The sequence below is a fragment of the Centruroides vittatus genome, unplaced genomic scaffold, assembly GCF_030686945.1.
Source record: "Centruroides vittatus isolate TY-2023 unplaced genomic scaffold, ASM3068694v2 contig_15, whole genome shotgun sequence".
Classification (NCBI taxonomy): domain Eukaryota; kingdom Metazoa; phylum Arthropoda; class Arachnida; order Scorpiones; family Buthidae; genus Centruroides; species Centruroides vittatus.
The window spans coordinates 251,189-277,137 of record NW_027120927.1 but is presented as its reverse complement, the minus strand read 5'-3'; the positions used below and the strand labels follow the sequence as shown (position 1 = coordinate 277,137).

The 25,949-nt window shown below is 37.7% G+C and overlaps 2 protein-coding genes across 2 annotated transcripts; one reads left to right on the top strand and one right to left on the bottom strand.

The window, feature by feature from the left end:
* Nucleotides 1–781: 781 nt before the first annotated feature.
* LOC136968576 (protein odd-skipped-related 2-like) lies at nucleotides 782–16,001 on the top strand. Its single transcript, XM_067262574.1, has 4 exons — nucleotides 782–840; nucleotides 2,706–2,764; nucleotides 14,977–15,445; nucleotides 15,583–16,001. The coding sequence occupies exons 1-4, from the start codon at nucleotides 782–784 to the stop codon at nucleotides 15,929–15,931; spliced, it is 936 nt and encodes a 311-aa protein (XP_067118675.1). The 3' UTR covers nucleotides 15,932–16,001.
* Nucleotides 16,002–23,022: 7,021 nt separating this feature from the next.
* Nucleotides 23,023–24,962, bottom strand: LOC136968531 (leucine-rich repeat-containing protein 70-like). Its single transcript, XM_067262512.1, has 3 exons — nucleotides 23,885–24,962; nucleotides 23,321–23,469; nucleotides 23,023–23,255 (listed from the first exon to the last, which is right to left on the bottom strand). Exons 1-3 carry the CDS (start codon nucleotides 24,574–24,576, stop codon nucleotides 23,092–23,094), a joined length of 1,005 nt encoding a protein of 334 aa, XP_067118613.1. The 5' UTR covers nucleotides 24,577–24,962; the 3' UTR covers nucleotides 23,023–23,091.
* Nucleotides 24,963–25,949: the final 987 nt, after the last annotated feature.

Below are 25,949 nucleotides of genomic sequence, written 5' to 3'. Positions count from 1 at the left end.
AATAATTTAGGGAAAACTTTTAGGGATAATATGGGGAAACTTTTAACAGGAAAAATATTTCCTATAACTTTTCGAAATTATTTAGCTTTATTTACGTATTAACGCAATAATCGTATTGAGAAATTGTAGAGGAAAAGGCTACATCTAGCTCGATCCCAATGGGGAATTTTTCCTAAAAACATCCTCAAAATATTCAAGTTTTTTATACGTTTGCATATACTTACAACGATTAGGATGAAAAAGTTTGGAGAGTGGGATAAAAACAACTTTTGTTTTAACGTAATAAAAAAATTTTCCTAAAATGTCCTGAATTTTACCTAAAATAAGGGGCAAAACGGGAGAAACGAGCTGTCAAAGCAAATTTTTCAGGTGTTCGGAATTAAATTTGATCGTGGTATTGTAAATTTGGCTCGGTGGCAGGAAATTCTCAGAAAGGCAGAAATGAGGAGAGGTGTAGAAAATAATTACGTCATTGAGTTCGTCAGCAGTTTTTTCTGTTTGTAAATATTTCCTACCAGCGAAAACCCGTGAGAAATCTTTTCCCTTCCGTTATTTTTTATTTTTTCTAAAAATACAATTTCCAAGAAAAAAAATGTGCGGAGTATTAACTCATCCGCTACACATTTCTTAAAACTGCTACCATTGGCTCAAATGCAACCGAACCATCATAAGTTGCCACGCATCATTGGTTACTTTATTTGACTAAAGGCGGGTACGGTAGCTCAACTACCAATCGGGTGTTGCGCGTGCTTAATGTATAAGTAGCACGTGGAGTTGTGTGATGTCAGTTTCGAGACGACGCCAGCGCTCATACTGGACGAGGAGTGAAGCTCTTCCGAGGTGATAATTTTTTCATATTTTTGGGCTATTTTTTAAATTTAAATTAATTTTTTTTAAATGAATTAGACTTTACGAATTTCTCGAGAATAATTTTTTGTGGAGTTTGACTTAAATTTTTGCCTGAATTTTTTATTAGTTATAGAGATTGTGGACCTCATCATAATCTCGTTTTATAAGATTTAAACCCTTTAAATTAGTTTTGTTGCCCATATAAGTGCTCAGAAAGCTTCAATGATGTACAAATTCGGAAATTTTAACCTTATACGGAGTGTATTTGAACGGGTTTAAGTTCACGAGTCTCAAAATTAGGAACAGTGAATATGTGTTCATGGTTGTGTGAATTAGGACATTGGAAAATGCAAATTAAATATTCAAATAGTGACTTATAAGCTATCTGAGGTCAACCTCTCTTATCAACCATTAATCAGACGAATTTCTAAACTGTACATTGAGTTTTCCTGGCTCTAAAAATAGTTCAAATAATTTAAAAAAATGAAAAAGCTCGTAGTTTTGATGGTTCTAAGAGTTTTATTCATTTCAGAAGATCCATAGATATGGTATAGGGTCTTAGTGAATCCGCTTTGTGGCTTTTTTATGCTTTGTGCTTCTAAAAATGATCCAAAAACTAGAACAATAAAAGTTTTGGGGATTTTATGCATTTAAATCAGGCTTTAAACACGTCACATAGTCTTAATGAAGCATTTTGAGGCTGTTGTACGATTTAGATTATCAAAAAATGTTTTAAATGGATCCAGCAACTTAGACATTTTGCTGGATTTCCTTTTAAGCCTGATAAAATAGAATTTATTTGTATAAAATCCTGAAAAGCAAGATATTTTAGTATTTTAAATGCTAAATTAGAAAATATTGGTGTAAAAGCAAAAGAATCTTGCAAATTTACTAGAACTTCGTACTTTCTTCTTTCACCGAGAAGCCACATCTATCCGAATTTGCATCGCATCTCATGCCAGATCGTTCCAAAATAATCATTTAATTATTGCCCGTCAAGCTAAAAAAGTTCTAAGCATTATTACTTAAACAGTTGCATAAAAAGCTGCAAATTATGCGGTGTTTAGGTCACTTCAGTTGAGTTTTATTCTTTGCATTCTCGAGTGTTTGATAATTCTGTTTAAATATAGGGCCTAGAACATGCAGGCCTCTGTGGGTCCTAAATTATATAGACTAGAAATATTTTATAAGGGATAGAATGTGTAGATTTCAATGAAAATAAAGAAAATGTCTGTTAACAGGCTCCATAATGTAACTCCATTTAACAACGCAAATTAGAAACTCTGAATCTTATAGCTGAATGTACAAAGGCCCTAAATTTTGAATAAGCCTTCTGAATATGTAAACTATGTCGAGATGTATGCTAATTACTAAAAATATCAAAAATTGTGCATAATTTAATTATATTTAAAAACTTTTCGGTTTCGCTTCCAAAAATATACAAATTTTCACATTTATTCTTTACAGTTTCCGAAAAACACCTTAAATATCTTCATAATTACCTCCGAAGTTTGTACAGTACATTCTGCCGACACGGCTTAAAAATTCGGAACAAGTTCTTACATTTAGCCTAAAAGTTCAAAAGGTTCTATAATTTAGAGTCTTGTGTATATTTAGGGCCTCCTTTAACTTCAAAATTAAAAAGAAAGTTATTAAATTCGAAATATTGGATTAAAACTATTATAACTATTATTAATTTAAACTATTATAGACTTTGCACAGATGCAGATATCGAGGGAAATCCGTCGTCACTAGGGCATAGATACGTGTTATTACACTATTACGAATCGTATTATTGCACAACGATGCTTGTGGTTCGATATTTTATCTAAAATGACCTTAAAATCTCTTTTCAGAAAGGAGAAAATCGGCCTGAAAGTCACAGCTTTCATGAGTGCGATGCCCATATCAAAAGGTGAGTTCTTTGTTGCAAATTCCTACTTTTTGCTCTTGCACAACTTTCTTCACACCTATTCTGTTTTATTTTTCGTTTCTTCCGATAAAGTTCGGAGCGTGGGTGTCGGGAAGAAGTGAAAAGTGTCTGTGTAAACCATCTGATATCTGCTCTTACCTTTATCTTCAACCTTCACATATCCTGCTGCCTATCAGGAAGATAAGATTTGCTTACCTTTTTGTGTGTGTGTGTATTTTGCTCATTCTAAACAGGTGAGATCATTTTTTCTCTTTCATTTATGCTCACTTCTAACCTACATTTAGTCCTTCGTAAACCCTGTACAATTCCTTCATTGGCGTGGTTATAACATATAACAAGGCCCTTCTTCCTTCTAAGAGGCGCTAAAGCGTGAAGTACTAAGCTGCAAGTTGTTTGCTTCATATGTAAATCCGTCTTTTATTAGATCTCATTCTGTGTATTTCTTAACAATGTTTCGCTCTTTAACGTACGTGTCTAACGAAACGAAGGCAGTAAAACTTGATAGTTTTAGGGCCTTTGTTTAAGGAAAACATGTAAAATCAATCTAAATTAGTACACTCTAGTTAAGATTACTAAGGCCTACTTTCGGTTCAGTTACAACTAACGTAAGTTTATATCTTTCATAAGCATGGTAAGGTTCTAATCGAGCTTAACTCGAGGGCCGATCTCGCATAAAATAAAGCTTTAAATGTTCATAACTCAGGGCTCGGGGAGTGAAACACATTCTTTATATTTCACATAATGATTCGGTTTGGTCTGTATTAGAAATTATTGTAAGTAACGGGTTTGTGTGTTTACTAAACTAATTGGAATCTACAGGTACAAGGACCCTTTCTGGCATTTATATCCTTGATAAAATTTACGAGAATTGCAAATTTTAAGAATATTTTCCTGTTTCACAAAGAAAACTAGCTTAATTAAGGGCCTAGAATGTGGTAAATCGTCAGCGATGTAGCAAGGCCACCTGCCTTGTGCCCCTAATTTTCAAATCTCAATTTTCGGTCGTTGTAAGCGGGAAGTTACAACGAATTTGAGGCCCTTTCCATTATCGGACTGCGCTTCTCTTGTTACTGGTGATTTATAGAAGGGCGGAGTAGTTTACAGCTTCGGATGAGGGCTGCGATTTTTCAATTTGTAGGCCTAGTTCTAGAGAAGTATAAATGAATTTTAGGGGGCCGTTACCGTTACCGTAATAAGCTGGATCGTGATGCCTAGGGTGGGGAGCCAAGAGGGAGAGTGGACCACGTTTGTGATTGTTTGGAGAAAAGGAGGAAAAAAAAGAAAGAACACTTATGTCGTTCTGGTAGCTTCTGTTCGTAAGAAGGATTATCTTTATTATGTGAGACGGAAGGCCCAAACGGTTAAGGCCTCTAAATAGAGGGTAAGACTGCACCCAATTGGAAGGAGTGGGAGGTGCAGCAGGAATTAGGTGTGGCTAGATGATGTCTGGTTAATAACCTAATGGCATGGCCCGTGAGGCCCAAACGGGGGTTAATTTCTAGCTGTTCTATTCTTCCAGTGAGCTTCTTGTGCGTGTGCATGGAATGCACAGTCAGGTTCGTCTATAAATTATAATTCTATGCTACTTTAGTAACAACGGTGTAGCTATGGTTTCGGGTGTTACGCATGTTGCGTATACGGTAAACTATTGAGGGCATTATTACTTTAGTAGCACGAAGCCGGTGAGTGGTAGACTTCGTACTAGTTGCGTGCACCTGGTAGCATTTTCAAGCTTAAATAGCTCGGCACCATCCCTCTAGGTAATGAGATGTTAACAAACTAGCATTTTTTTCCTCTGTCGTGCATGAATATTAACATGGCAGATTATTGTTTGGGAACTATTTAAATTCAGTTAAATTTTAATTTAATACTATAACAACATCAATATTAATGCTATAGTCGGGTTTTAATAAAAGACGAGTAGTATCAGTTAATCAGTTTTGTTAACCCGTTCTGATATGTTTATTACTAAAGTAGTAAGTAATGGAGCATGTTGTCGATTAGATACCGGCCTAGATTAAAGTGTAACGGGTTGCTACAGCAGTAAAAGTAGTTTTTTGTGTAATTATGCCACCTTTATTACGCTGTTTATGCATTTTTCTGACTGCTACTATAATAGTGAAACAGGACTTTACGGGCCGAATGGTGTACTATACGTTATCCCAACATCTTGTTTTTATTACTGTATCAGCATCAGCTGAGCATCTCGCAGCATTCCTATGAAATGATCATCTCTTGTTACTACCGTAGCATCCGGGAGAGAGTCAGAAGAGCCGCAGAAGGGTCGCGAACCGATACTTTCGTAACACCTCCTGCCCTTCTGCCAGGGAGTTCGTCCGCGCTTCCCTCCGATCGCTATTACACGAGGGTCAAAATGTCGCACGTGCAATGCAGCACTTCAACGTTGGCCGGAGGGCCTCCTAGGTCAAAGGTAACGACACGGGGGCGTCTCGGCCGCATGCGACCACGCCAAATCGTGATCGGCCTTACCCTCCTCCTGCAGCGTGATCCGTTAATGACCACGTGACATACCTGGTCCCCTCACGTGCCACAGATTATTCGAAAACCCTCCAGGGCCCTTTACATATTTAAGATACATTCCCGGATTTTCTAAGAATGGAGAATTGAAGTAGGCTTATCTCGAATAGTTTGGGCCTTTCGAACGAAAAATATCGAGCCGCGGGGATGAGCGAATTGTAACAGAATAGTTAATTTAAAATTTACTTGTTTGCGCCTTTTTTGCTCTGCTTTTCCAAGCGATAAATTAGACTTTTTTCATTAATAAGTCTTAAAAATTAGCCATAATTGTTCCTTAAACAAAAGAACAAGTTGAATGCTTCTTCGACAGTTTACCTTAGAGTTTCCCCCTAGAAATGTAAGCGTAAAGGACCTTAGTGGCCTGTACACATTTGGCACATTAAGCAACCTTAAAAGTATTTCACAATTCATATTTTTTACCTTTAAGACTATTCCAGTGTATAATGTACTCCGAAAGCCATTCTTCAAAGTCCTTTAACGTACGATGTTCAGGCCATCCAAGAGAATCGAGCAGCCTCGAATGGTCTAAAATGTGGCGTTTTTGTTGTTGGGAAGGCCCGAATGAAGTGAAAGCGTGCCTACGATATACTCTGCATATTTTAATATAAATATGAAAATGTGTCGGTGAGAGCAACGTGACACTCGAGAGTAGGATTGTTAATGAAAGGTCCTTCCACGCTCGGTTGGCATCCAAGCTTCACTTCTCCTCATTAACTTCTGCTTTTATTAATTTCGGTTGCAGGTGTTGCTAGAATTGATACTCTTCGGATTAACTATAGTAATTGGTTGTACACAAGGGTAGCCTTGGATGGACTGATATAACCGGGTGTCCCTGGATGATGTTATTAAATATTTTAAACCTTTTGTAAGTGTCCTTCGTGTCTAAATTATCCTACATTTTTAAATATGAATTCCTCCTTACATAAACGAGACGTTTGTTAACACCGTTAACTTTATTGTATGCGGTAGTAAAAGGTCTAAAAAACTATGTGAATGCCATTAAAGTTGCCACTTTATATTCATAAATGTCACGCCATTTTAAGTTAAAGTGGACAACAAAAACAACGATTATACACGTAGGTCTACTTTTTGTGGTCCTATAAAGTTGAGTTTTGCATTTTTAAATTAAACACTGGCTGTTTTTAATTATCAAATCGCTGTCTATGATTAAAGAACTAAAATAAGCGTTCGAAACTGATTCTGATATCCATGACTTTTAAGAGATAATCGTCGACATCTCTGTTTAATGTCTTGTTATTTCTTTTAGTCACGTTACTCTTTCTTTGTGAAAATATCAGGCAGATTATGAAAGAAATTTTACTTGCAGTTAGTTATTTGGAAGCGAGAAATATATACTTTTAGCTTTATTACAATGTGGCGGTTGTTCTAAACAATCAAAGCTATTTTCCTACCGATACATCACTTTAGTTCTATACTTTCTTATTTTCTTCGTATACATTTATTGATATCGACGAACACTCCTTACAAATAACTTTAGCCTAAAAATAAGCATACAAATTAGTATGCTTACACTATAGATTTGTATCATTAAATGTCACAATGCTCATAATTGAAAACACGGTGTTATAAGCAAAAATATGGCATACTTGTCAAGTTATAAGCATTTATGAGAACCAAAAGTAGACCTGTGTCTTTTATGATATTAAATTACTAACTTTATCACACGTTGACTCTTTCTGACATTCTTGCATACAGAAAATAATGATTGTATGAATATCTAGAAGCTTACAGGCACGATTAACATACCTATCATCAGCTTTTACAGTTTAAAATACTTAAAAAATGATAAGAATTGAAGTGTAGAATGCCACTCGAGGTACTGTACGGTACATAAATCTATAGAATGTTGGATAAAACAAAATCGATTATGTGAACTTAACCACGATTTAACTTTTATCATTTAAATAGCTTAAAAGTACGTTAAAATAGCCTCTAGATCCACATTAGAACATACGCTTCTTATTGTAGCATACTACCCATCTCAAGATACTGTTTGTAGGATTTTCTTGCGCTACATATTTTGTTAGTAAGCCACAGTGTGATTGTGGTGTTGAAAGACAGACTGTACATCATATCTTGGAAGATTGTCCAACAAGATGTTTTCCGGGACAACACAGTGACTTCCCGATTGTGACTGAAAGTGCTCTAAGCTATATTTTTAACTTGGACTTACATTTATGATTTGTGGTCTTTTTTCTGCTTTCTGTTCTTTTTACTAATTAGTTGTGTAGCCATACGCTAAATAAACGTTAGTAAGCCTATAAGTTTGCTACGAGATGTCTTTGATATAAATTTGTAGTTCTTATAGACATTGTGATGTAAACCTAGACTTTATAGGTGATATAATCTTACTATCTTTTCTTAATGAAGGGTTTACCAAGATGATAGAATGCTTTCCACGATTATTATCTTTAGTCCTACTGCATCGAAATTCTTAGAAGTTAGACGCTAATCTGGATGCAAAATCACCTTTTATATTTAGTGATGGTTGTCACGATTATGGATCATTCTCATTAGGTCTATTTAAAGAAGATGGTACGAATCGTTTAATACGCCATTGGTAGCAAAATTTGAACCCTTTAAGGCACTGTTTGGGTAGCGTTGTAGTCAGCACTGGATTTACTAAATGAGAAAACTGGAAATGGGGTATTAAGATGTAAGACGGGAAGTCACACGAGACTCGGGACTGTTTATCGCATTGCATACGCGGCTACCGTGATGCGTAGGGGAGGGAGAGAAAAACCCTTTTGCAACTCGGCATCTCTTTTGTGTTTTCGATACGAGAGGACGCAAAAGGTTAGCGACCCGACGCCGCTCGCTTGCCAAAAGCCACTAATTAAGAGAGGAGGGGCCATTTTGCAGCTAACTGGTTATGCCTACTGTGCCCGCCTCTGGGATGGGCGGGCCTCCTAGTAGCGACACCTGCTCGAGCGTATTCGGTCAGGTGATTCTGTCACGTGATTCACACGACACGGCATCTCAGAACTGCTGGAGCTACTCGTTTTGCATCCGAGTGACCGTGCGGAGGTGAGTGGCAGCTTTCTACTCTTTTTTCGTTGCGGACTGGGCGCATCACGCCGAGGTTTTAATGATTACAGACCAAAATGCCCATCCTAGATACAGAAAAAACCAACCGTCGAAAATCCTTCTAGGCATTTTAGGAAGGTTAAAATATAAAACAAGTTTTGCTCTAATGTTCTCGCCTCTAGACAACTAATATAATAAAGATATTGGTATTAATGGTTCTCACACGCATCAATCTCTCTGTAGACAGGTCCAATTTGAAGATTGAAAAAATCATATTAAATTTCCAGTGACTTATGTTCGTCTAACTGGTGAAGCAGATGTGAATATAAATTATTTTCAAAGACAAATTTGATGGCTTATCGACGAATCCTCGCCGCCCCAATGCCAAAACTCACTCGAAAGTGGCACACTATAACGTACTCTTCGACGGCATAAAGATCAGTGGTGCACGAAAACCTTTATCGATACCAATCCTACCCTTACACATAAAAAAACCGAAGCTAAAATTCAAGTTTTTCAATTGATTACAGAGCATAAAGCTTTAAGTCGAGTAGGTCTTATAGCAAATTTACTTATATTCTCGATATATGAGTGTATTGATTGGCTGAAAGACATCCGATGGTTTTATTTAAAAGTATAAAATGTTATGACTTTCAGATTTAATTGAGAATCCTTACAAAAAAGAAACCACCATTAAATCTATTTTTAGGCATTTGAAGTCGAAAGGTCTCTTATTTATATTTAAAGTTTTTCGTGCGTATCAAAAAATAGTTTCACGTCTTAATAAGAAGCTACGTTTTAAGTCTTAGTTGAAAGCTTAAAAAAACGAAACGTGGGAAAAATTTTGGCGTATAGGCTGATACTGCCATACGTTTTAGCCTTCTAGTTACAGCCTTACTTGTGCCTTTCAGCTACAATTTCTAGCCTCACTAGCAACCTTCTAATTAAGTGTAGAACCGAATCGGGACAGCTTATTTATAACATACTTTTAGCTACTTTTCCAGTCTACTTATAACCTTTTAATAACAGTTGCCATCTTATTTGTATCCTTCTAAACGCGTAGCTTTCTAGCCAAGTCTGAAATATTATTGAAAAAGTTTATTTAAAGCCTTCTAAGTACAGTCCCAGACTCGCAGTTTCTAGTTTTATTTGTAGCCTTCTAGATGCAGTCGAAGAGTTTATTACGGTCTGCGAGACACAAATGAGGCTTGAAACTGTGCTAAGTTCGAAATCTACTTCTTGTTCTTTTGTAGTAATTATGGAGAATAAAATTGTATTTGGGTGACACTTGGATAATTTCTAAAAATATGTTAGTAAAAATCTAGTCTGTCGTTGAACATTCTTGTTGAAAGTTTAGATCTTTCTTTAGGCTCATTGAAATCCGAACGTTAGAGATGAATAATGGCCGCACGAGTCTAAGCGTTTTAACACGCTTCTGTGGTTTGTAACGCCTTTTATTTTAGTTAATTTTGGAGGGAGGAGAAAGAGCTGAATTGGTAAAAGATAGAAATGTAAGGAGTGAAATATTGCGCGTGTTATACCTCCGCACTTGGCTTCTGAAGTAGGAAAACGGTTTGATGTTTCTGGCTTCTTCCTACTCCCACTTCGACTTCATTACGCAATTAATGAGGTGTAGAAGTTAAGAACTAAATCCGGGAACATTTTCAGCTGTTTGTAGAAGTGAAATGTGCTTTGTCAGACGTTTCTATTCTCTAGAAATTCGTTTCGAAAACATTCGACATCTTATTTTCCATTTAGCCAATTACAAGAGACGATTTCAAAATTTAAATAATGCGTTTGACCAATTAAAGCTTAATAAATTCAAATATTCAAATTTTAAAATAGTCGTGTGATAACGTTGACCTATTAGTAAGCTTGAAATTTTAAAATTGTCTCGTTACGCAGTTGATTGGATAATTTAAAATTAAATTTTTAATTTGAATTTAATGGTTTAACTTAATTGGTAGATATTTTAATCGTTGCGATTTAAAATTTAAAAGTTGAAATTTTAAAATATGATTGGTTTAAAGCGTTTCTGACCGATTTCGTTGTTTATATGCCAAAAGCACACCGAATTTTTAGTTCAATTTTTAAGTAGGAGCATTTATTATATTTTAACCCATTGTAAGGCCTTTTGAACGAAAAATTTGAATATGTAGAGGTAGACTTTTTTCTTTTAACGACTTAAAACACCTGGAAAGGTGTTAAATTTCGGAAGGATCTCCTCGAGTAAGATCACACCTCAAAGAGTCGAAAGATAGTCTGACGTGACACGAGGTGACTGGATTCGTTCTGAGAATGTAAGGAGAACTGGAAAGAACGCTTATTACAAAAATATTCCCCTCTAAAGATAGAAGAGGCTGTTTAGTCCATGACCGGGTTCGGGCCTCCTCTATTTTTAAAAATCTCTCGGCTCTTCCATTTCTTCCTCTTGCTTGATTCATTTTATGCATTTGAAGGGCCCCAGTTTATAAATTCACTTTTTCCTCGAGTCCTCGATGTTCTCCTTTCCTACTAATAAGATATGGCCTAAGGGATAGGTGCTTTACATTACCCGGATGCCCGGGGGTTAGCCACGCACGTGCAGGTGAAATCTATCAATCAAGTAAGGTGAGATTGTGTAATACTTCGGCTCTTGATTCCACATCTGGTGAATTATGAAGGTAATCTATGCTTCATTAAACTACAGGAATCTTAAATTGTCTACTTGAAATTAAGATTGAAGCGGGCTTGTATTTGAGTAGGCCCTTTCTAAGGAAGTCTAGGCCTCGAAATAACATCGGAAGTTCTTTTAACACTGCACGACGTTAAAGATGTATTAATATTAATGCTTTAAATTCTGCTTGTGAAAAGGCGTAGTAACGAAATCGTGCATTTTATACTAACCAAAAAGGCTTCAAAAATTATATTTAGAATGCTTTAATTATCTTATATCTGCCAGTTATTAAGATAAGCCTATATTATTTTTGTAAAAAAGGCCTTCACCTGTCCAAGGCAGGATATAACCTTCACGTGTGACTCTAAGCCTTCGCGTGTAAGATGCCCTTCCTTTTTGCTAAGTAATAATGTGCTTAAAAGCAAAGGCCCTAAACTATGCTTCCAGAGCATGAGACCTTTAGTTATAGATGCGTAAATCTGTCAGCTCGTTAACAAAGAAACATCCTGAAAATGATGGATTCGTGCGTGAGTTTGACTCATTAAAATTACTCATTTGTGTATGATTTTTCAGAGTATTTTAAAAACGACTTCCTCCATTATATCTTGCTTCTAGCATTGCTCAAGCTTTCGGCTACTCTACTTCGTAAACATGTACTGTACAAAAACAACAAAGGATAATTGTCACGCTTGAATTATTACAAGAGGAATCTCTCTTGTAGTATTTCAAGCATGATAAACATCGTTTCTTCACATGTAAATCGTTCGGAAGCCACAAAACAGCACTCAACCACTGGAAACCCTCAAAAAACAAAGCGCCAGGTCTTGTAACAAAAGAATTTGACACTTTCCCAGCCCAGGGGCCTTCTCGTCTAATTGCCCATCCAAGACATTAGGCAGTTGGTCGAGTGATGGCAATCAATCAATCCGGCTGCACTTGTACCTGCTCAGGCATACAGAAATCACTACTTTACTTCCCCAATTACCTGGTTCCCACTTCCATTGGACGAACACTTCCTTCAAGGCGCCCAATAGAATACTTAATATCCTCTGCAATTACCCCGGATTGCAGAAGCGAAGGTATATTTTCCCTCTGCTCTGCATAGTAATTTTCGGCTGGGTTAGGCCCCTCTTTTCTTCCAAAAAAACAACCTGCCGCCTCCGTAGGTAAGGGTTTTGCTACACTTCTTTCCAGGCACAACTACCTTTTTTTCCCTTCTTCGTCTTTCTCTCTTCCTCTCCTTTGTAGTAGTGGAGTAATGGGTCGTGTTTTGCTACCGCTTGGCTTTTGTTGTTGTAGAAGTTTAAATTACAGTGTTTGCCCGATTGGAGGTTGGTTGTAGTAAATGGGGGCTTCCAGATGCTGTTAAAGATTCAATTGAAGAGAAGTCGCGCTTTGATGTCGTGGCGAGGAGGACATGTTTTTCGTATTACACGAATTTCTTTTGAAGATTTTGATAGTTCCTGTTTTATCTTTAACTTTTTATTGTATTTAATTTACAATATTTGACATTTTTATTATTATAAACTAGAATTTTTCACTTCTAACTAAAGGTATTGCACAAGGACTCGTATTGTGAATTATCCGTGATTTGAATCTAAATCAAAGGATTATGGGAAAGATTATTTGTGTGATTATTATTCTGGTTTAATTAGAGGTCTTTCATGCTTGTCTATCGGTCTCTCGGGCAGAGCTATTGTCTCTTGAATGGGCAAGAACAAATTTATCACATGTGAGCTTTTAAAGGTGACTTTAAAAATAATCCTCTGGAAGATCTTTAAGACATGATAAAATGCCAAAGAACATGAAATCATTCAAGCTTCCCCAGTAATAAAATATAATGAAATGTTTTTTTTTTTTTTGTTATTAATTTAAGATTCGTTATAACGAGAATCCTATTGATTATATCGGTGCACTCGTATAACGAGACTTAATGATTATTTTATCCGAGGTTTTGGCGAAACTCGAATGTTGGCCATATAAAAAAGCCGTCGAGTTTCGTTGTAACGACTTTACTGATGTAGTGGACAGGCTACTCGTTATAACGAAACCTAATGATTTTGTACAAAATATCGGATTTGTGTACAACTATTAAGTTTCTTTGTTGTAGGCCTATTAAGTCGTGAACTGTGCACGGATATCTGATTCCTTGGCAATATGGTTTACTGCCAAATTGTTGAGGGTAATGGAGATGGGGAAGTGGATTCCCGACTTGATGACTTCAAATCAGCAGAGATTAAGGGCTTTTAAGCGCAAATTAAATGCTGGTTGTAAGTGAGAATAGCCCTCAAACCGACTCGATGAAAAATGATTCCTTCCTCCACCATCCGAATGATGACAGGGCCTACAACGTGTACTTTACAACTCCCAAGGCCATATATCCGGGTTAAGTGCAGGACACTGGTCGCCTACAGCCCTTCTGTTTACATAACTGTAGAGGTAGTTAGCCCATCGTGACCTATTTTTGAACAAAGATACCGACGGCGCCATATCGGGTAGAGGGTCCGAACTGGGAAAATTATACAGGGGTCATAGGTAACAAGAGTCTCTAGCAATAACTGAAACCGTAGTTGAGCCTATCACTTACAGTTCTTTTTTTTCGATTTTTCTGATAAATCAGCGGTAGTGGCTACTCGTAGTGGCACTTAACGATCGTTTTAAATGGAGAAAACGTCCATGTAACCACGCCTGAATGTTTGAATCACGAATTCGAACTTCTCCCCTCGCGGTAATGTGGAATGCGAGACTGCTGCCAACAACATCGAATCTTTGTTAAGGATCGTTAAGATCTTATTAGTCTTCTATTCTTAGTTTTAACTGCCCTTCTACGGTTTCAGTCCCTCTCTTCTTTCATATTTCATTCTGTATAATTCCTCTTCTCTTTTGCTCATCTTACTCCTCTCTTCTACACAGAATTTTAAATTTCTTGTGTATTTGGCATGGGTAAAACACGATTTTATAGATTCTAAGAACATGACCTCAAGAAGATCTTCTCCAGTACTGTGAGGCGTTTCGTAAACAGTAATTTTAGCTTAAATGCAGCTCAAAATCGACTCAATTCGTTACAAAATAGGCAAAGGTACTCTTAGAATTGAGGCAGATATTTTAGTAATGCTGCAAAAAAATCGCTGAACATCAATTTGCAACATAATACACACGCGACGAACTAAATGCATTCTATACATTTTAGGATATCTTCCATCTCCCGGAAGATAAAATATCATCCTGAACGTTCCCAGTAGATTTAAAAATGTGAAAAAAATATCGCCAGAAAGTTTGGTATTCCCCATCAAGATTAATTTCTTTTTCTTAGAGAAGAATCTCAAAAATGTTAATATGGGTTGAGTTGCTGCTACTACACATCTTGCCGGAACTACTTGTTTATTCACAGTCAGCAACTTTTAGAGCAAAAAAAGACCTGGAAGGGGATTTCTTTCCCAAAAATGAAGATAATTAAGAGCAAAGGACAGGTTGACTTCCACAATTTGTACAACTTGCTTCCCTTCTGTAATATCTGTAAATAGCATCAGACTAACAGCTCGGGGCTGCACTTCTCCCACTTAAATAGTCACACATAGTTTTTGTCATTATGCTTAAGAGATACTCTGGGGTCTTCCTTTCCCCCCTTTGCCCGCGGATCTTCACACCCGTAACGACGTCACGTGACCAGCTCGAGTCTCTCCAAATGTTCACATTCTGTATTGGTTTGCAGCATTAGTCGCATAATACGAGGCTTGGTTTACAGAGATCAGTAATTAGAACTGTGTAATTTTAGTAAATTTTCTTATAGTAAAAAGCTTGTAAAAGTTTAAAAATGGAAAATACCGATATATAAAATATTAAGCCGGTGTAGGTATTACAGTAAAGTCTTAAATCCTATAGGAAAAGCGCTTAGGAACAAAATTTAGATAGACTTAAGATTCTTAATTGTAATAATCTTTTGTTCTTACAGAATCCGAGAAAGAAGAAACGAAACTGGAGATGCTGATCGATTGCGCTCCCTCCATGCACCACTTCTACCTGCCTAGCTACATAGGTGGGACCTACCCGTACACCTACGAGCGGCCCTATTTCCTACACCATCCACCCACAGCCCCTAAATTCGACTTTAGGAGGCTGGCAGAATCGGCCACCTCTCCCTCCAGCGATGGAGGCGCTGCGGTGGCCGTTATCACCAGCCACGCTTTCCCTTTAGTGGGCAGCTATGGATTGATGCCTCCTTATCCCGAAGGGAGGAAATTGTTGAGAAACAGGGCCGTTAGTAGACCTAAAAAGGAGTTCATATGCAAATTCTGCCAAAGGCACTTTACTAAATCCTACAACTTACTCATCCACGAACGAACGCATACCGACGAGAGACCATATACCTGTGATATCTGTCGCAAGTCTTTCAGACGTCAGGATCATCTCCGGGATCACAGGTGAGTGGAGAATCCACGCTATGCTCATATGCCTCTCTTCTTTGCTCTTGGTATCGAGTGTCGAAGCCACTTTACACTCGACAGGATGGCTTCAATTCTTTAGTCTCCCTGAAACTATATTATCTTTCTTTCCGCAGGTATATCCATTCCAAAGAGAAACCATTTAAATGCAGTGATTGTGGAAAAGGGTTCTGCCAGTCCAGAACCCTAGCCGTACATCGCGTGCTTCATCTGGACGATTCACCTCATAAATGTCCTACCTGCGGTAGAACTTTCAACCAGAGGAGCAACTTAAAGACCCACCTGCTGACCCACACGGACATCAAACCTTTCAACTGCCCTTCCTGCGGGAAAGTGTTTCGTAGGAACTGTGATCTACGTCGACACATCTTGACCCATAGCCTAGGCTTAGACGAAAGACCCATAGACTGTTCCACATGCTGTTATCCCTCCACTACCCAGGAGGTCGTAGATGTAGAAAATTGAGAAATTTGTATGTTTAATTTTCGGAGTGTTTTTCCTTTTGTATCCAATAAAACTCTTTTTCCAATCCTTATTTTGGTTCTCTTGTTTCAAACATTTTCAGATAAAAATCTTTCATTCGGCTTAACATATAAGACCCCCGTCTGTATTCCGCCATATAATAGTTTAAAAGCACGGGACCTTAACCCGGATTCTAGTATTTCGAAGCCCTAGACCTGGGGTGTTCGACCTTTTTGTTTCTATGGGCCACATTGGAAGAAGTCGTGGAGTTTCTGGCCACAATATAAGTTTATATTATATATACTTGTAGCCCAATCCTTAAATATACAAATATATTTAAGGATTAACACGTTTATATTAGAGTAATAAGTAGTAAAACTTTATCACGAAAAAGGATATTAAAAAAAAATTACTTCTACAGCCACGTTCAACTTAGAAATAGATAAATTAATTTATTATAAAGGAGACAAACAAACATTTATTTGAAAAACACAAATATTTGTTTTATTTGGGTCTCTAATTAAAGACCCAAATGCAGGGAAAGGAGAGAAATGACAAAAGACAAAGAAGTGAGGAAGGTTGGAAAATTAAGGGCCAATATTTGCGTAACAGAAGGTCTGTTTAACCTTTCTCACTACTTTTTATCTTTTGGTCTTTCCTTTCCCCGAATTTCAGTCCATAATCCTTTGAATCACAACGCCAGCTTTGTTTAGTATTCCTTCCTCATTCACACGTTTCCAAGTATTTGAAAATATTTCCTTTCCACTCAAAGATAAAATGTGTATAAAGGTTTACGGCTTTGCGAAACTTCCTTTTTGAGTTTATGCCGTTGAAATAAATAAATAAAATTAAAAATTTTGTCGGTTTTGTTTACACGTTTATTGGGCCGCAGTGGAACTTGCCTTGGGCCGCACGAGGCCCGGGGGCCGCGGGTTGGACACCCCTGCCCTAGACTGAAACCTGGTATCGTCAGGCCCTAAACTGTAGTTTAACTTAAACATGTAAATCGTGTTCTGACGTTTGGTTCTTTTCTACTTGTCTGAAAGACGAGAGTCTTTAAATTAGCAGTAAATCTATACAGATACTAAGTATATAAATGATTTTATTTAAAAAAAAATATTATTTAGAATCACCCTAAAAGTAATTATAAGACTTAAACTTCATTTATTAATACAACATATACGCGCAGTGTATCTCAGAAGAAATACATTATAAATGTTTTCTAAATAATAAAACGATAGAATATCGAGTTTACAAGGTCAGCGAAGATCTTAAATTTAATTAAGATCAAAATAGTAATTTAAAATAATTTAATAAACATTTTCTCCGAAGTAACGAATATGTCACTTCGATGTGGCACGTGTTTTGCTAGATAAAACCAAGATCAAACGAGCTACGACATCAGATAAGTTTTAAAAAGTGAGGCCCTAAATTGTGTCTTCTTAAAGTGAGGCACTAAGCTATAGTCTGTTTAGCTTAGGTGTAAATTTGACGCCTAGATAGAAAGTTCGCCAGTGGCCGAGTGGATAAAACTACCGAATAATACTGGTTGTGGGTAAGCGGCTCACCAATGAGCTGGCCACACGGAGTTTTCCTGATTTTCTTTCCTAACACCTAAATAGATTCTGGTGTCACATAGAAAGTCATTCCGGGAGGCAACTTCCTATGCAGATGGCTCATATGTCACGTTGCCTTATTCCATCAATTCACTCGAATAAAACGGACCTGTAAGATTTTAAAATCGAAGAGTAATACGTAAAATTATTTTGAAAATTCAATTAAGTTTAAAATCATATGTAGTTCCTCCCTTAGAAATGTTTTAAAAATACAAACGGAGGCGGGAAAAACGGCACCTCCACACAATTAATTAAAAAACTTTCGTTTGTTTGGTATTTCAAACACAATAACAACGAAGAAAGTATTTTAAATTATCACCAAACAGAGGGAGGAACCATGATAAATTGTGCAATAGGGATTCATCTCAGTTACCACTTGGCAAATTAATTACGGAGTAGCTAAGCTCTTTAGAAGTGGAACAACACAATTCAATCCATAAAGAGTCTTTGAGATGTAACAAGGACCACTGCACATCGTCGAGAAATTGGCGAACAACTGCCTGATGCTATTATTGTACCACGGGCACTACAAATATTCCTAGTCGTTAATTCGAGACGAATCTGCGAATTTTTGAGGATTCTTCGGAGGCCTCACTCTTACCGAAAAATGTATGAGAAAATAGAACGTCGTGAATGAAATACCACCGAAACGGATACGTGGGGAACAAAGGGTGGGTCCTGCCGAAAATGTGCCACAATCCGTTGCAGTCGAAGTAAATCACGAAGCCCGTGAATCACAAGATAATCTAAATCTTTTAAACGCATTGTAAGCAAAGTGGCGCGGTTTTCTTAATTAAAGGCTGACTTAGTTCTAAAGATGCGATTAAAATGGGCCTTGTATAATTTTTGCTTTCTAATTTTTTAGTGTGAATTGATGAACTGCATCATTTTTAATCACCCCTCCCCGCTTCCGATTATGCAAATGACCTTTATATGAAAAATTCCACAGTGATTGCACTTAAAAAGTGCTTTCCAGTCGAGAAGATTTTCGCAAGATCCAAAAACATTAAAACAAAAAATTAAGTAATTAAAATCAGAATTTTTCTGTTTTCGAAAAACAGTGGTTAATGCCCTTCTAATGGGAAAAGAACCTCTATTGTTCGGGAGTTATTGGGTAGAAGTGAAACATTTGGGGAAAATTCCCCGAATTAGTAAGCGGTAATTACCCGAAATTCCTGAGAGAATGCTCCCCTTGTCGAGTGTCTATGGGGGATCGGGCCCCCGGATTGTCAACAAGGATCTTCTAATTATTCCGTTTTAACGGAATCTTCCACAACACTGGAAAAGTTGTGTCGAGAAGTGTAACGTGGCAACAATGCAGCATCCATCAAACATACGAGTACGATATGCCGGGCCCTTCGAATTACGCAACGATTCTCAGCAACGACGGGCCTTCGGAATATTTGAAAACCATTAAAAATGACCTCCAGGACTCATCGTACTAAACGAGAAATACCTTAAAAAATATTAGTGGATCTTTTTTATTATATAGCCTAAAGACTAATAAAATTGATAAAAGGAAAACAAGCGTGAGACCTGGCTAATGATCGAACTTGTAATGAATAATTTTCAAGGGCCCTAAAGAAATACGCCGTAGGCGTTACACAGCAGGCTTAAAAATCTCGTCACTTAATCCTTATAATATTTAAGGCCCTTTACAGAAAGCCTCTAAAAATGATTGTAAACTTTCAACAAAAATTTTAAAATAATGTTAAAAAACGTCGTAAAGGGGAGTTTTCATTACTTTCGGTAGCACGCCGGAAGGAGCGAGTAAACCGCACAAGTAGGAGGACGGAGGTGAGAATTCTGGGCGTGACGAAATCAGATTATGTCTCTGGAGGGCTCGAATTGTAATTCGTTTAGAGAAAAACGACACGAAAAAAAGGGCCCCGCAGACAAGAAACTCCCATCAGTCTAATTGGAGTGGAAGAGTAGAGCGAAGGTGCATCTGCTTGGTATTCGTCACTTAACCACCTGCGGTCGTCGCCTCTCCTCATAATTAAAACAAGAGCCGATTGCGCCACTTGGACGTGTCTAACTCACCTTTACTTTATTACTTTATTGAAATGAGGCCTTTCTTGCCCTTCTGCGAACTACGGAGCGACCAAGTGGACCGTGAGGGATCATCAGTTCTACCTTCTTTTCTTCTAAAAATAGAATTATCATTTGAAAGACGACTTTTATTTGCGCGGAGCGAGTATTTTTTATTTGTTTATTTTTTCGGAAAGGCTAAAGCGATTGTAATCAGAAGAATTGACGTTTCTCAGCGTTTCATTTTTCATTTCGACGGAAGTAAATAAAGTGCCGTTGGTCATGCAATACTTTTGCACAAATTTCATCGTTTCAACTACTTTATTTCGATTAATCATTAAAACTATTAAAAACTTTAAATGCCTTTGTAACGCAACTAACGTTCTTTTTCTCGTCGTAAATGCAATTAAATAGTTTTAAATTGACGTTAACACCCGTCTGTGGGATTGTTTCAACGAAGACCTAACACATTTTGTTTGTTTTCCCTGGAAAAGTGGGTCGATTTAAACAATTTTTCGGGTTTAAATCGATTCTGGGATCAATTTTGAAGGGAATTTAGTGACTAAATTAGGGAATTTTCCGGCTAGGGCCTTTCGTGATAAAACATGGGAGCAAAGTAATAGCTTTTGACATGGTGTTACATCAGTGATTTGTTCGTTGATGAGGCGAAGTTGGGATGGGGAGAACGGAAGAGTAAAAAAGTTCCCCACCGCACGTGCCTGGTGGGTGGCCCAGATAATGTTCCGAGAAAGAGGGAGACACCGGTCCGGGCCTCATACCGCACTAAGTACATGAGACACTTGGTGACAATCTCATTTATCACTCGGGTAAAACATTAGTGCTCTACTCGAAGTGTGAAGTGCGCATTGTCTTCGAGGAAATGTCATTTAGGGCCTTTTGGGGTGCCGTCTATTTGTAGTGTTTGAAGCCGTCTTTGTTATTAATTAGACGAGGCCTCCGAACGGTTTCTTAATGTGTACCCGAAAATCAAACGAGAGACCGTTTTTAATTGAAATCCTTTCTTCGATACAGGAAGGCCCTCTAGAAAGGAGGCAAAACGCGGCAAGGCCTTACGGATAACGACCTCTGCGGAACGAGACGAGACTCGCCAGACATTCCAAGGGAATTAATAAAGTTAAAGTTCGACAAGGAGGAAGAAATGGCGGAGGGGGATGAAATACGTCTTTGTAATGGGACCCGACAGTTGTGCAGGGGACGGCAAGCTCCTAAATGCTTCGCGTGCCACTAAACTGTGCTTTATTGTCCGCGATGAAACATTGGAAGAGGCGCAACTACGGGATCACGTGTCTTCTACGAAACAGATCGAAAATTCCATTTGTCGTTTGCCCCCTTACTTTTCTCTCTTTCCTTCTACATTTATTTATTTTCAGACTCGACTTTTCAATCTTGCCAATTTTGCTCGCTGACAGCAAAGAAGAAAAGCAACGAGTTTTGATTGATTTATGGGATCTTCGTCGTTTCATTACCCTACAAAACCACAGAAAAAATAAGGATAAATATCCAATGGCTATTTTAATAGAAAACTCACTTTTAAATTTGATTGATTGTCGATTTTTATCGCCTTACATGTTTATTCAACGAGATTCCGATCAAGGTAAAGAGGGAAGATGCCAGTTGAGATTAGTGTTTCGAAGGACTAAATTAAATAATAATTCGATTTTTATGCCTCTTGCGGGACTGGATAAAGGGTGAGAAAGTTACGACCTCCGTCCGTATTTGAATATTTTGAGGCCTTTAAATACTTGGCATATTGTGTGCCAGCTTCACGTAATGCCAAAAACTAAAATGCGTGTTCATTCTATTGTATGTGAATATGCTAAAATGTTTAAATGTTAACACCTTTTTAGTTATATTTACCTACAATTGTATAACATACATTTTACATCAGTAAACCTTATAAATTCTGTAAAAACGATTATACGGTTTCTAAAATTTCACAGATACTTCCGTTCAGTTGTAAGATAAAGTGCCGTTTGTCCAGAAATTATTTTATGCCCGTGGTTCCATCGAAAGTATACTACCAGCAGCGATGTAACTAGAAACGATATTAGAGGGGAGGACCGAATTAGAGCGTGCAAACCTACATTCACCCCTACACCGCTGGGGATGTAGCTGTGGGTGCTGCGAATGAAGAGTAAACTCGCATATTGTATAGGCACGTGTGTAAGTGCGCTCGTTACATTCAAATATTCTCCCTGTACTTATTTAATTTTTTTCTATATTTTATTTACAAAGGTAAGGGAGCCTGGACCTCTTCCTGGTTGTCATTTGCGTATAAACTCGCGTAGATGTTAAGTATTTGGTTTTTACAGATAAATGCAGCGTATTTATAAAAGATTTCACTTAAGTTTTACAGAATGTTTCGAGTTAGGCCCTTTAAAATTTTCAGAATGCCAATCTCGAATGAAGGCCTTTCGTCGTGATTTATCGTAAGGGAAGTATAGACTTAATCTAATATTTCTTTCATATTTTTTATGATTCGAACGTCGTGTAAAACTACTCTAGAACGTAGAAATCAGTACTTCATTTTGAAAACTAAGGCTTTCGATACATTTCGGATGTAACTCGAAGAAGTATGATCGAGCTCTATTCAATAACGAAAACGATCATCTTCGTATCGACTTCATTATAAATTATATCTTTAAGATTTCAAAAAGCCTAAATCGAAATTCAGGAAGATTATTTGATTTAAACTTAATTTCAGACTAGGTACAGTTTAACGCCTCATTTAAATGAGACCTTACTTTTTATACTGCAACGACGAAAAAGAAAAAAGAGGTCCTCGATATAAATCCAAATATTTTGTAAGCCAGTTAATTCGAGGCTAATACATTCTAGATTTCGGCACAACCAAACAATAATTTAATGTTTCCACGCGCTAATGATGCTACCATTTCGGATCTTTTAAGAATTTTCTATTGTCCGAAGTCACCTCCAACCAGAAGTCGAGTCGAATTTGTATAGAGACATAGAAATGTCGGGAGAGGGCCTGTCGAAAGTCGTTACGGCTTATTTAAACTATTCTGTCAAGGCCCCACCCGGAGTGCGCAATTAGGGGGTAAGAACTGAAAATAAAGGGCGAATGTTATTCCAAGCACGCCGCTTCCTCCTTTGGGGTGATGAACTTGTGCAGCGACTACTGCTGACACTTAATGAGCCTCTTCCACTTCCCTAATTGGCATTTTCGAATGCCGTCCGTGGGTGCCGCGCGACACCCCCGGTCGCAAATTCCGAAACGACACGCTATCTAGTATACTCGGAAGAGCGCGATGTAGAAATAGATATCGTATTTAAATTAGCCCGAAAAATCGAAATTGATTTTCCATTCTTGCGCTAAGTACCGCGGAACCGCATTTTGTATGTGGCGCCATCTGTCGAATAAAAATAGAAACAACCGAGGGTGACTAAGAGATTTAAACGGTAATAGACGATTAAGAAAATTTATTCGTTTTCGGAGAGAAAAACGTAAATTTTTAATTTTTAATTTTTACTTTACTAACGGACAATAGGACGAGTGCAGTTGTCGATTTCCCAATAGTTGAGAGATCTCAGAGCCCGGTCTCTGAGAGTCGGAGGTTCCGAACATTTTCCGTAAAAATGGCTAGGACGTTGGTAGTTGGTGCTCCAACAAACCGACGAGTCGCATACGACGGGATTATCTGAAAGAAAAGCAACGCTTAATATCCCTTTAGGCGTCGAAAAGTATAATAGAAAATAATCTTACTATCGATATCGAGGAACTCCACCACGCCGATGACGGGCCTCCATATTAATTCGTCGAACGTTCGCAATCGATTGTACATAAGACGAATTCTTCTGAGGTGTAACATATTGCCGAAGATATCATTAGGGAGCGACGATAATCTATTATTACTGCGAGTAATTAAAAAACGCATCAAAATAAATTGTCAGTTCGAACTCATTTGCATTTACTCGGGCATTTTTAAAAAGGAAAATTTAAAAACGGTGCATCGAATTAAAAGAAAATTATAGGAATTATAACGTGTTTATTTAATTTTCAATGCAAATTAACGAAGAAGCAAAAATAAGAGCAAAAAATAGGGAATTTTAAGCATTTCATTAATGAATTAATAGGCAACGAAAACGAAAAAATGCAGTTTTTCTGAAAATAAATTTAGAATTAAATTATATGCTATAAAATTTAAATTCGCGATTATATATATTTATACGTTTCGGTGCATTTTTATGCAGTTGTAATTATGTAATATTGTAAAAAATTATACTCGAATCATTAATGTAAAGTTATGCCAGTCCGACGTACTCTTACCTCAAATTGAGAAACTTTATCATAGGAACGGCCGGAAACATGGATCGCTTCAGCCATTTCAATTTGTTTTCCGATAAATCCAGAAACACCACTTTGAGCAGTTTGGCGAATGCGTCGTCTGCCACCGATTCGACGTCACTTCCCTTTAAAGTGAACGACGCTAACGTAGGATGAGTGAAACGGAACCACTTCTTCTCTACCGCGTTAAACGTGTTAAAGCTCAGATCGAGATACGTCAAACTGTTGACTTTAGAAAACCGTTCCCAGTCGATTCCCGCTCCGAGTTTGCAATTCGTGACGGTAACGCTGGCTAGTCGATTTTCTAGTCCCAAAAATGGGTGCTCTTCGGACTGAGTGAAGCTATTAATTTCTGTATTGTCGATTACGATCTCGGAAAATGTGGTTCGATAGAAGAGGTTGCTAGGTACGAAACCTATTTCCGAGGACGACAGTCTAAACTTGTAAATGGCGTAGCCTTTCGAGGCCGATATCAAACGCGTTAATTTCTGCAGGGACTCGATTTTATCGCAGGTAACCCAGTTTTCGGTATCCTTGGGTGTCACCGTCTGGCACGTACACGGGTGGATGTTCTCCGGGGGTGGACACGATTGTTTAAGCGGAGTGGACGCCCGAAGGACGTTTAACAACGCAGAAATTGTCACCCAACGAAACATAATATTCTTCTCCGTCATTTTCCGAACTTATCTGCATTTAGCCCTCTTTTATCTAAGCCTCCGTAAATTATCTGACAGCTGCAATTGTCTCCGAGATACGTAAACATTTATTTAAAAAATGCTTTTTCATTCGAATGACGAAGAAATTTCGAACCCGTATATTGTTTTAAGGACCGAACGAAGGCCATTGGCCTTTCTGTACGAGCTCGATATTGCCCTACGTATCGAAATGGGATCGAAGCGAGAATAGTTTCAAAAATTAGGGCCTCTGGGTAAAATAAAAAGCGTACAGATAATCCGTGAGTTAAACCTATTTATCTTATCTCGCTCAAATACGATGTTTGCGTAAGTAATCGGTAATTTCGGAGAATTTCGCAATTCGAAAGTTAAACGACTTCCTTATTACGGAGTTGCCCTGAAATTTTTAAAATTACTTGGCAGAAATAAAACGCCGCTACAATTGACCAATCGAGGCAACGCGATTCAAAATTTTGAATCGAAACTTGAAACGGCGCGTTAAACAACTAACGAAGTCATCCGAGAAAACCGTTAGCGCCGAATTTCGAGAATTAAAACTTTTTCTGGTAATCCGATGACGAATCGTCGAATAGAATTCGAAACATTTAAAATATCCGCAACGGGAAATTAACTAGTAATCTCGGTGTCGGTATCATTTTTTAATTAAATCTTTCGACCTATTGTCTCTTCTTGATCGTCCGTAGTGCGCTCTATTTAAAAATACGATTCGACCTAGCTGTTGTATTCTATATAAATACCGTCGTCGCGACACGGCGGACTTCTAATATACGTCATTAAGGAAGTATCGCGTATAAAATGGTAATTAAAAACGAATGTATACCGGCGATACATTAGCAGAATTACTTTCACGCTCTCGTCTAATTAATGCTTAAATGCCTGTAGGAACACTTAATAATTTAAGCGTCCGAAATCGGAAATGTGTCAATAAATTCTTCTACGTTTACGTAGGCTTAGGCACGGTTGTAGACATAAAAAAAACAAAACGTCGGTTGTAAGGTCTAACGACTAAACGTGGCAATACGTAATAATGCGATAATCTAAATGCAATTTAAAAAGAAAACATTTTCCTAAAAGAAAAGTTCCAGTTCCGTAGGAAAGAAGTTAGAGCCTATTTCATTTTCGTGTGTAGGAAAAGATATTTAAAGTCGGTGCACAATAAATTTGAATCCCGTACCTTTTCCGCAACATTTGCAACTGCGGCAGAGCTACCGGAGTCGGTCGACAACGCTAACAATGCTATTAGAAGTCGGCTTGGAAATTCGCAGCGGGCAGGCAGTCAACAGTCGAATTGCGAAAACGGAGGTCGCTTCGAACGTCTCTAATGTAAGGTAGTAAAAGCGAATTAAAAAATG

Coding starts and splice junctions, on each gene's coding strand:
- LOC136968531 (XM_067262512.1), bottom strand. CDS start 24,576: ATGACGGAGAAGAATATTATGTTTCGTTGGGTGACAATTTCTGCGTTG. Junction 23,470..23,884: donor ATAAAGTTTCTCAATTTGAG/GTAAGAGTACGT, acceptor AATTACTCGCAG/TAATAATAGATTATCGTCGC. Junction 23,256..23,320: donor GGAGTTCCTCGATATCGATA/GTAAGATTATTT, acceptor CTTTTCTTTCAG/ATAATCCCGTCGTATGCGAC.
- LOC136968576 (XM_067262574.1), top strand. CDS start 782: ATGTCAGTTTCGAGACGACGCCAGCGCTCATACTGGACGAGGAGTGAA. Junction 2,765..14,976: donor TGCGATGCCCATATCAAAAG/GTGAGTTCTTTG, acceptor TTGTTCTTACAG/AATCCGAGAAAGAAGAAACG. Junction 15,446..15,582: donor GATCATCTCCGGGATCACAG/GTGAGTGGAGAA, acceptor TTCTTTCCGCAG/GTATATCCATTCCAAAGAGA.